General features: G+C 37.8%; 1 protein-coding gene across 1 annotated transcript in view; it reads right to left on the bottom strand.

The window, feature by feature from the left end:
- Positions 1-8,455: 8,455 nt before the first annotated feature.
- Positions 8,456-12,359, bottom strand: part of rxfp1 (relaxin family peptide receptor 1) — a 76,330-nt gene continuing 72,426 nt past the window's right edge. Inside the window, exons 16-18 of the mRNA XM_087852394.1 lie at positions 10,300-10,710; positions 9,845-10,063; positions 8,456-8,974 (exon numbers count right to left, since the gene is read on the bottom strand). Coding sequence (XP_087708520.1) covers positions 8,565-8,974; positions 9,845-10,063; positions 10,300-10,710 — 1,040 coding nt within the window. The 3' untranslated portion in view covers positions 8,456-8,564. The remainder of the gene's footprint in view (positions 8,975-9,844; positions 10,064-10,299; positions 10,711-12,359) is intronic.

Genomic DNA, 12,359 nt, shown 5'->3' with positions numbered 1-12,359 from the left:
ATGAGATTGTAAAGGTGTGTCCTCAGGCCAATGTCCAGCTGGTTTAGTTTTTACCGGGACGTACGTGTCTAAGTTTCAATTCAAATTCAAATTTTATTTGTCACATACACAGTCATACACAGTACGATAAGCATTTCACTGCATATCGTACTGTGTATGACTGTGCATGTGACAAATAAAATTTGAATTTGAATTGAATTTGAATTTTGAAGTTAAACCAGTCTAAGCCACAACTCCCCTTGGAATATCATCATTTTATCTGATACAATTTAGTTAATCCATAGCTGCCGATGAATGGAGAGCCAAAACTGCTGGGAGTAATTTTAACTCAGCACACATGGCTTAAACATCAGCTTTTTCAGCCAGGTTTTGCCAGTGTGAATTTTCAAAACACATGACCATTTAATCCCAGTTTGGACAAATGGCTTACCTTCTGTCTTAAGTTTGATTGACAGGTGTAGAACTGTCCTGCAAACTCCCATAAACCCCAGGAGTCATCAGCAGGAGGAGCCAAAGCAAATGAGTCAACAGATAGTTTGTGGATACCTTTTGACAGCCTGGTTAGCAAAACCCAAAGAACACCTGCTGATGGCATTGTAGAACTCATGAGATACCACAGTGATGCAGTTGGTCTGAGAATACATGGTCCACTGTCAGGAATGATGTGTATCTACACCTTTATGTTTTGGGAATAAAAACAACCCCTATGTATACCAATGTACTGCATATCACAGAGTTGTTATGCCTATTGTTGATATATTCGTGTAGTGGCTATTCTAGAGTCTGTTGGAGCCCTCCAACCAGCATTCCTCACCATTATGTTATAAATAATCTGACGCTAACTAAAAAAATATATATGTATTGCACTTGATCCCATCACATCACAACCAACAGAGTGGGACACACTATGCTGCTTTGCTGCTAAGCTAACTAATGCTAAATTCCAAAGTAAACAAAATAAATAAGACAAGCATATTTAGTTATTTAATATTATTTGGTCATTAGTTGTTTCACTCAACTTTGCCTTGTTTTTTTTTTTGTTTTTTTTCGCTCCTAGAAGATGAATCTCTTCATTTCTCTTCATTTTTATTCAGTAGCTTTCCTTATTGTTATTGGGTTTCTTAAAAACTCACATATATTCTTTAAAAATTTTTTTTTTTTTTAATATTTTCATCTTGAACTAAATGAGTTTGTCACTCCAATTTGTGACTCTAATTTATTTTATTTAAATGTATTTAATTAAATTGTAGTGAAATTGTAGTGCTATAATCAACATTTTGAGGTTTAAAAGTTTTATGGCTAGCTCAAATTATATTCGTCTGAGATATGCAGTTTTACACCTTAAAACAATGGTTAGAAATGGTTAGAAAAACATGCTACAACTTTTCTTAGTGAGCACTTCCTATCCTCATTGCTCCTAAAATACAAATGAATTTGCGTTATGAGTACAACAAACATTAAGATCTCATTCAACAGATGCACAGCTTCTTTACTCTTTTTGTTCTCTCTCCTGTGTGCTGTCTGTGGCTTTGGATCGTTGAACCGATATTTAAACTCAACTCGTATTTAAACTCATCTACCTTCACTATCTCAACTCCTTGGATCATCACTGTTACACCTGTCTGCCTCTCATTAACACGTCTTGCATTAAACTTTCGTTCATCTTCTCTCCAGAGAGACCTCCACCTCTCCATGCTCTCCTTTACTTGCTCTCTGTTTGAACATCATACTCCATGGAAGCTCTTGCCTGTTGTCATCTGTCAAAGTCTCCCATCACCACTGCAATAAAAAAAAGGCGCTCAGAGCAGATCCATGATATAATCCCAATCCCACTCACATACTTTTTTGCTACTCCAACTTCCTCTCCGCAGTATCACAGTTCTTCTCTTGGCAACCTATTACATGCTTTCTCTAGATCCACAAAGACACAATGAAACAGACCTGCATAATTTCCATGTCAATTCTCAGAGCAAACATCACATCTGTAGCACTTTTTCTTAGCATGAAGTCATACTGCTACTCACTGATCATCATCATCTCTCCTCTTAACCTAGCTTTTCCCATATCTTCGTATCATCAGCTTTATCCCTCTCCTTACAAATCCTCTGCGCTTCCTGATTCATTAACTGTCCTCCAGCTGGCTTCTTCTTTTTCTAATTTTCTTCATTTTTCAGTGCCTCAAAGTATTCTTTCCATCTTCTCAGCACACTCAGTACATTTGTAGACGTTATATCTCCTTAACCAAAAAAAGGACATCAATTGATTTGCCAAACAGAAAAAAAACTTTATGGGCCTGTTGAAACTTGTGCTAATCTAATTCCATGTTTAATCTAATCTCTTTTTTATTGTTGTGTAACCACTAGGTTTGAATACGCCACGCTTTAATTGGTTCCATTTTCACAGATTTTTTTTTCAACTTGTAACTCCAGTTGAGGTCTTAATTATAGTTGTTTAGGCCAGTCTGCACATTTACTCATAATTCTTTCCCCCCCAGTCTTAAAACCCAAACGTGTTCTATGATAATAAAAATAACACTTCTAAACCAAACAGCCTATAACTAAACAAATCAGCAAATTTTCAATTCAATTCAATTCAATTTTATTTATATAGCGCCAAATCACAACACAAGTCGCCTCAAGCTTCATAGGTACAGAGAAAAACCCAACAATCATATGACCCCCTATGAGCAAGCACTTTGGCGACAGTGGGAAGGAAAAACTCCCTTTTAACAGGAAGAAACCTCTGGTAGAACCAGGCTCAGGGAGGGGCGGGGCCATCTGCTGCGACCGGTTGGGGTGAGAGAAGGAAGACAGGATAAAAAACATGCTGTGGAAGAGAGACAGAGGTTAATAACAGATATGATTCAATGCAGAGAGGTCTATTAAGACATACTGAGTGAGAAAGGTGACTGGAAAGGAAAAACTCAATGCATCATGGGAATCCCCGGCAGCCTACGTCTATTGCAGCATAACTAAGGGAGGATTCAGGGTCACCTGGTCCAGCCCTAACTATATGCTTTAGCAAAAAGGAAAGTTTTAAGCCTAATCTTAAAAGTAGAGATAGTGTCTGTCTCCCGAATCCAAACTGGAAGCTGGTTCCACAGAAGAGGGGCCTGAAAACTGAAGGCTCTCCCTCCCATTCTACTTTTAAATACTCTAGGAACAACAAGTAAGCCTGCAGTGTGAGAGCGAAGTGCTCTAATAGGGTGATAGGTCATTAAGATAAGATGGGGCCTGATTATTTAAGACCTTGTATGTGAGGAGCAGGATTTTGAATTCAATTCTGGATTTAACAGGAAGCCAATGAAGGGAAGCCAAAACAGGAGAAATATGCTCTCTCTTTCTAGTCCCTGTCAGGACTCTTGCTGCAGCATTTTGGATTAACTGAAGGCTTTTCAGCGAGTTTTTAGGACATCCTGAGAATAATGAATTACAGTAGTCCAGTCCAGTGTTAAATTAGGTCCAATTTTAGACCTAATTTAAGAAAAATGAAACCACAAAGGCAACTTCATAACTAATTTTATTGTAAGACACAGTCATTGTGCAATGTAAATAGAAATTGGCCTATACAATGTATCCACAAGTAATTGTTATGATTATGTTTATACCATACAGTCATAGGTTTACTTAGGCCAAATAAGTCAGTTTTACAAGATTCCGCACTGCACTGAACAAAGTACGCACAGAAGAATCTATGACTGTATCACTCATTGTATCATATTCATCACTGTACAAATATATTTATAGATCACAGTGTAAAAAAAATGATGTAGGGTTTGTGGAGATGGTTCAAAGTTCAAACTCCCAGACCAGCTGGGGTTTCTAGACAAGATGCAGAAAAGATGACTTACCACTACTCCCTGTGAGGCTGCATCCTGCTCACAAAACCTCCCATTCATAAATATACAAATTAAATACATTCTTTGTTGAATATACTGCAAAGAAACTATATAATACAGTATATTACATTCAATATTTTCCCAAAATTATTTTATGTGACAGAGAAAACACACAAGGACAAAACAAAATCCCCCAAACAAACAGCAAAACACAAAATGAACTATAACGTATCACTCTTGAAAACTGGAGGACATTTTTATTACAATACAATACGAAACATGAACATTTCCCCTAAAGAGCACTGAACCTGGCATTTGCAATTGACAAAAGAATGAATGCAACTTGTGGTCATCATGATACCAAAGTTTTGGGTGGTACATTATTATCAACAAAATGGCAAATTTTACAGTAAGAAATGTATCAAACACGTATTTATAAAACTATATGACAATGTTATTACAGCATTTGCATTACAGTCAGCTGCCACAGTATACTCAGTAAATTTTGCAGGAAACCACTGGCTACAGTAAACATGTAATAGCTATAACTAAACACACAAACATTCATACACTACCCATGAAACAATAAAGCTTCTTGTAGACTGCAATGAATAAACAATAGCCAATTGTATTATTTATTAAATAGAATGCTTTGAAATGGCTGGAATTGACATTTTCAGAATGCAGTCAACAAAAATACTTGATTACAATTTGCAACACTAAAGGGAACTTGCGCAGACATCTCTAGCTAGTTTTAAATTCTGCGTAAGGGGAGCTGTGCGGTTATTTTAAGAAGAGCTTTAAGCATGCCAGTCTGCCCAAGCTACAGGAAAGAAAATGATTAGCAGCCGATCTAGAGATATATATAATGGCTCCTAGACGCAAAGAAAATATTTGTTGCTGCACTTGGACCGCCCTCGAGCAATCATCTTTAGCAGGAAATATGCACAAGTTCAAATCACAGATCTATTGCAAGTTTTAAGTTGCACACTTGAAAATGCATGCTCACATGCCAACACCACAGCAACGTTAACGCCTCTGTTAGGCTTTATTTAGGCACAGTGGTGCTTTTTGTCTTAAATGCATCATGTCAACATGCTAACTTGCTAACAATATGATGTGACGATGTTTGATTAAGAAAAAAAAAAGGCAATTTGGCAGTGGTGCTGGAGAATCACAATATTAGTATTCTCAGCCTTGGTGCCAGCGTCCACATCACAGCTTCGCAGAATTGTGCTCCCGCACCTCACTCTTAGGCTGTCTCCCCGGCAAATCATGTCAAAATTATGTAGATTTCATGAGATAGATGTTTTTCTTCCAGAAATAGTCATAAGAGTTAACACAGAATGTGCTAGAGACAATAGAGATTATTGCTTTTGATTTTGAATTTTTATTGTTGTAAAATACCTTTTTAAGAGGGACAGACACCTTCAGCTACTTTACAGCACGAGTCATTTTGATTTCACACATGAAACAAGCAGCAGTAGAACATTTCTCAACCTGCACAATTGATGCTATTTCTGATGAAACCCTAGGAGCGCACAGGCTTATAGCCTCCCTGTGGAACTGCTGTGATGTACTAACAAAAAATAAGAGGTTGAGCTAGAGTTTCAGAGTTAAAGATGCAAAGTCTTTAATTTTGGATGGACAGGGTTAGAAATGAGTATATTGAAGGGACAGGTCAAGATAAGAGTTTTGGAGACCAAGATAGAGAGGCAAGGCAGAGTAGAAATAGTGAATATGTTGAACAGTATGAAGTATGAAGCTACTAGGGAGGAACAAAAGAGGAAGTCCACTCCACAGAGGAGTTTCATGGATGTACTGGATGAGGAATGCAGAAGGTTGGTGTGACAGAGGACAGTGTAATAGGAGGCAGATGATTCACTGCGGTGGCCTCTGTTTAAATAAATATGCAGTTTTTGTCTAAAGGAAAGTGCAAATAATTATTTTAGGTCTGTAGCTCCATTTGTTCCTGTTCATTGTGAGCTATCTTGCAAATACTTCCAGATGCAGCCTTGGTGGGATTGCATCCACGTTTTCTACACTGGGATTAGCATGAAGGCTCTGCTTCGCCTTAAAGGGATTATCCATAGTTAACAACATACAGTTATGCTCCACAAGGTTTCCAGGGGTGCAAGGAAGCATAAAAAACTAAACAAACTAAACAAGCACTCCAGTAAAAGTAGCTTATTGTTGTCACATTTCTCTATCTTGAGCCACTGTGAGCTAAGATTCCTAATCAGCAGCAAGTGTTGCCATGTGTCAGCCATCCTGAAAAGTCCAGGACTTACTGGGGGCAGTTATTTTGGAACATGTGAATTCAGTTTGTGATGTCAGTGAAATGTTTTCTGTTTATTTAGGTTTAGGGTGGACACCAGTATTGTCCTCTGAACACATCAATGTCTGTACATAACCCATTTCTCACTCTGAGTGATGTACCAATAAACTGGAGTCTTGACCAAGAAACATTGGCAGCCTCCAACCCATGATGTAACTGTAATGATGTCAATACAAATAACCCCAAACAAAACCAAGCAGTCCAGGGTTTTATTTTGCTTGTAGGTTTAAAATGGCATAACTGCAGCACAGATACGTGCTTCTTTATATCAGAAAGTAGACGTTTAGTGAGTTGTTTTTGTCTCTATTTCATCTTATTTTGACCTGATCAATCTCATTTCCAGCTTTCTGACTGTTAATGCAAACCTGAAAGGTTAAATAAAGAAAATAACAAAAGGACTGCAACACTCAGTGAATATGCTTGGAATACTCATCTCCTGTTTCATCTGAGCAAAACAAGGATGCAGGTTTATTTTCATCTCATTTATTTGCAGTCCAACAGATCCTCATCACAAGAGATGGCTCAAAGGTGGATTCATCTCTGAAAAAACTTGTGGAGTATGCAGTATCTTTCTTAGTTGTCACTGACACCTTAGACCTGAAGGGAAAAGGTATTGAGACACATAATAACGACGAGCTAGCTACACTTTAGAAATGTGTGGCATGCCAATGGGTCTTAACCAAGATAAATCTTGAATGAGGCAGAAAGTAAGCAATGTAATAAATGTGACCAACTGCAATTCTAAGCGCAGCAGCATCAAGCAGTGTGGACATTATGTGACAGACATATACTGTACTATACTGTATGTATAGTTCCTTATCTTTTCACCCCCCCAATAAAAAAATAATTTGCTTTAGGGAAAGAAAAGTGCTATAAGCTTTTATTACTCCAAGGACACGATCATATTGTTAACCAATGTGTTAAAATATCTCTGTTCTTTTCAACTTTCCAGAAGCTAAAGTTTGTAAATAATTAAAGTTTTAATAATTACCAGCTGGGCATATTTTTTTCTGAATGGCAGAGAGCTGTTGTAGCCATAGAGATGACAAATAAGTGTATACAGGTAAGCTGGTGACAGTTATTTGTTTATAAATGTCAATTAGTGTACCAATGGAAATGAGGTATAGCAAGCCTTGTATTCTAATAGTTGTGCAATACTGTTTTTTTTTTTTTTTGTCTTAACAGTCTCTTTTGTTGTGGAGTTCCTGACAATAAAAATCACTGCTGAGCAACAGTGAGGAAAGTAAAACAGAGCAAGTAAAGTTTTTTCTGTCAAATGCACACTGTTTCAGTAGATACTCACCTACATATTAAAAAAAAAAAAAAAAAGCCATCCTAGTCAAACAATTGGATCTCAATGGCCCTGAGTGGCTGAAATCCCAAGCCCATTCTTTTCCTTAATGTCATGCTGTGCATTGCCTGATTCTCTCAACTACCCTTGTTTGGGATGTTACAAATATGTCACACAATTAAATTAAATTACATAATAAAAATAAAGTCAAAGGTGGCTGTAGCTCAGTGGGTAGAGCAGGTTGTCTACTGATCGGAAGGTTGGTGGTTCAATCCCTGGCTCCTCCAGTCTGCATGCCAAGTATCAATTGCCCAAGTTGCTCTCCGATGTCGGAGTGTGAAAAGCACAAGAGTGTTAGAAAGCACTCAGTTTAGAGAAAGTGCTTGTAGATTGGTTGAATGTGTCATGTTGTATAGAGTGCTTTGAGTACTCTGGGAGAATAGAAAAGTGCTATATAAGAATCAGTCAATTTACCTTATCAAATACCATTATCTAAGATTTACATCTGTCTAACTGTACCAATCATCCCCTTGTTTTTCCAGCCTCTGCCACTAGGTCATAATTATGAGGCCCTTCATTGCCCTCTCTATTAATGTCCTAAATGTTTATACTCTTTTTTAATCCTATGGAATATTCAATGTGTCTCACCCATTTAATAGAGGCTCAGTCAGGTCATTGATGGGAATCATTCAGTTTGCATATTAATCCATTGTTATTATCATTATTAGCCTTTTGTCACTGATAACAGATTCGGTTCTCCAGATTTTACTTGCCTGGCTTTAACAGGATTCAAAGGGAGCATGTTTTCTTAATTTAAGAAAGTATTTTATGAAATAGGTCCCCCTATCTGCTGTGATGGCTGTTACCGTTGCCGGTCATGCACACATGCACTGTTACATTTTGGGGAAAAAAAAGACAAAAAATAATAATACTGCAAATAAAATGCAAAGAATGTAGGCACTAACAAGTGACTAAACTGAGGGTAAATATGAACTGCTGAGATGAATGAACTTGAATGAAACTGAGTTGACTGAGGTGAGGTTTTGTTGACAATACAAACATGTACATGTACCTCTACCATTAGACAGTTACATAAGTTAATTTGTTTGTGTGTCTGTGTGAATGTGTGTATGTGGTGGTGTTTCAGTCTTAGAACATACTGACAGCACTGTATGTTGTGTTTCCTGCTTTCTGGTTGATGCTTTAATGTCATTGTACCCCTCATTAGTATTTTCCACAGGCGTGAGCTTGGGCTTTATGCCATTTGCTTCAAATTCCTGCCCCACGCTGACACTAGGGCTGTTTTCCTGCAGGGGCCACATTTCCTGCCAAGTGAGCGATGGATGATGAGCTGGTTGTCTGCTTAGGAGGGGCTTCCTCTGCCTGTAGTTAGCCCACACCTGCACAATAGTCTCTTTGAAAGGCCGTGTTGTTAGTGTGTAAAGGATGGGGTTAAGTGCGCTGTTGATGGGGAGAATAAATATGACTACCCAGGAGCTGATGGTACCTGTCAGAGAACAGAGAAAGAAATACAATTACAGTGTTAATTACTTAGTCTGTCTAGATTGTTACATTTAACAACTACTGACATCACAAATTAAAAATGATATGCAAATACTATCCTTAACCTCAAAATAAATTGTCATCATGCATAATCTAATGCATAATGGCATTCTCATGCAGTAGTAAAACTTATGGGAAACTCTTTAAGAGAACACAGAATGAATCCATATTGGGAGCACTTTGCTCCGTTTGACCTTTAAAGGCAGGACTTTACAACCTGATGCTTTGGAAGAGAATGTATCTGTAGCCAGCTCTGATTCACTGTAATCAATTTCAAAATTCATCTAAAACACATCACGTGGCATTTAAATGTATTCTTAACCCACTTCTCCCCCCATAAAACAGTAACTTCATCACAAACAAATCAGCAACACATTATCACTTTCTTTTGCCAAAGATGTGTGATTACAAACTGCTAATGACCTGGTCAATGATGATGTCACTAAAAAAAATCAAATGAATAATAAAATGAAGCCTGTCATTAATAATCTTAAAGCAAAAATCAGTAAATCAGTAGGATATAAAAATTAAAAAATCATTAAAAATAATAAAATCTATACACAGTCACATCCATCATCGTATCCATGTGGTATTAGTTAAAAGTCTAGCAGCTACATTCTGCTGAACCCTTATAAAGACCTGCCTGCATTCATCAAATCATCTGCTTCTTTTAGTGAGTTGCAGCAGACACAGCTGAGTTAAGAGGCCAAAAATGTTGTAGAGGCAAACTGTGAGGCTAATTAGGCAGTATTTTACTCAAAATGCTCATTTTCATCGAAGTGTTTGTTTAATGCTTGTCATTCTTTTACTGTACCGGGAATCTCCACCTGCAGCAGCGAGAGGATCTTGAGGATGAAAATGGGGATCCAGCAGAGGGAGTCAGTAATGACGATAGAGAAGAATCTTTTGGCAATAGTCACCTCCTTTTTGATGTGGTTGCTATATTTAGTGGTCTGAGTGCCTGTTCTCTGGATGTTATAAAACATACTTGCATAGGAGAGGACAATGATGAGGAATGCCACCAGGTTAAGACCTATGGAAAGATTTCATACAAACAAGTTTAAATTTGCAGTACTTGAATGTACATGTATAATAAATCTTTGCATCCAGAGCAAATAAATAAATGCAAAACCCCCCACATATAAAACACATATACTAAATACAGAACCTGTACTTTTACAGTTACCTTTGGAAGAAGTAAAAACAAAAAAAACAAGTGAAAACATGAACAAAAATCTTCAAAGCACTGTTTCAAGAACAAATCCTCACCCAGGAAAATAACGACGGAGTAAACGTGAGCCCATAGAGTCTCTGGTTGTTCAGAGTGCAGTGGAAAGCAGACACCATTGGTCCCGTAAAAGTTGCGAAACAGCCCCTTGCAAACTAATGGGAGGAAGGCAATAATAAAACCAAACACCCATATCCCAAGAAGGATGGTGACAGTTCGTCGCCAGCCAGGAGTCAAGTACTGGAAAGGGTAGACTATGCAGATGTATTTCTCCAGCGTTAGATATGTGAGGAGCAGGACAGATACTTCAGTGGACAGCATGGCCAAAGAGCCAATGACCTGACACTGGCTGCTATCCATCCACGCCTGGGCGTGCCGGTTGTACTCGCCTCGAAACTTTAGGTCATATGCACCGATCATGAAGAGGTAGATGCCCATCAACCCATCTGCACCTGCGAAGAAAAAGCAGCTGATTTACAAATTACTTTAAAGATTTAAAGATGGTATAAGATTACATCCTGATATTTCTGGAGTATTTGGCTGAACATATAGCTATAACGATGTATTTGGGCTGCTTTGCTTCAGAAAATTTAGTTTCATTACTTTAGATTAATTAAGAAATGTGAGCACAATGTCAGTTGGACTTATTTTAACACCAAATAAACACTGCAGTGCTCTGAAAAAAAAGACAAGTTAAAAAAAAAAATTGGATTGAATCTGTAAGAAGGAGATTAATGATGACATGCTGACAGCAGCCACTCAACCTCGGAAATCCATGCATATTAAGAGGAACCAGGGATACTATAGGCATCAGTCTTTCATGCGGTCTAAACTGTTATGAAAAGGAAATGAATGATATGATCAGTTTGAAATGGTGCAGAAATATACCCATTAGCATTCTTGCTGAAACTCTTGAGGAAAAGGAGTAGCGGCTGGGCTCGTTTTAACTTAGCATTAAGACTTTGAATAGGAAAAAAATAGCTCTGTTCTGTTCAAGGGAAACAAAACTGACACATTAACTAGAGAACTCAAGGCAAACCTTATGAAAGAGAAACAGAATAATGTATGTTCAGTGTTTTAAACTAGAATGCTGATTTCTTGTTCTTCTGCTCAAAGAGGAAGGTTCTTCTGAGTTAAATTTTACTTGAGGGGAGAATGATTTATGATATCACAGCTAGTTAGAAGCCAGTTTTGAAGAAATCGACATACACTTTAAATGTTGCGTATTATTAAAGAACATGTAAGGGATACCCATCCATCCATCCATCCTGTTAACTGCAGTTTAGGGTCACAGGCGTGATGGAGCATACAACAGTGATGCATATTTATAGATTCTGAACTTTTTATTGTTTCCAGTTTTAATGAAACAAAGTGGTAAGTGGCCTGCATTTGTATAGCGCTTTACTCAGTCCCTAAGGACCCCAAAGCGCTTTACACTACATTCAGTCATTCACCCATTCACACACAGGCAATGGCAAGCTACATTGTAGTCACAGCTGCCCTGGGGCGCACTGACAGAGGCGAGGCTGCCGGACACTGGCGCCACTGGGCCCAAAACAAAAATAAAACAGCTCAGTTTTACATTTGAATTTCAAAACTTTTAAACATCTTATCTAAACCAAGAAATGTTCAAGGAGTTTGAGGATTAACATTTAAATGTAAATCTGACATGTAAAATGGGGAAATATTTAATATTGCAGAGTATACTTGGGTCTCTCAGTCTAATTTGAAAAAATAGGTCATGTTATTCATGTTAAAAAAAGGGTAATTTCTTTCCGTTGTATCTTGTCACAATCCGCAGTGGCAGACCGAGTGGAGAGTGTGTGGAGGACTCAGACACAGGCGAAGACACGAAACTGAGTTCAAATGAAAAGCGAGCCTTTATTTTGGCTGATGACATGGGGGTCAAACAAGGCAGAAGCACAGTGACCATGACAGTATCTGTTCCATTAAAAAACATTCAAATGTAATACAAGTGGATTTGATCTATTCATGAGAAACCTTTTCAAATAAATGAACTTGCAGACATTGCTCAAGATTTCCAGCAAAACATAAGTAAGCACACTGCAAGTATCAGTGAGCAACATTTTAATAGAAGGAA

The sequence above is a fragment of the Neolamprologus brichardi genome, chromosome 2 (assembly GCF_056152115.1).
Source record: "Neolamprologus brichardi isolate AB-2024 chromosome 2, ASM5615211v1, whole genome shotgun sequence".
Taxonomy (NCBI): domain Eukaryota; kingdom Metazoa; phylum Chordata; class Actinopteri; order Cichliformes; family Cichlidae; genus Neolamprologus; species Neolamprologus brichardi.
The sequence above is the reverse complement of the archived record's forward strand: the minus strand, read 5'-3'. Positions and strand labels throughout refer to the sequence as shown.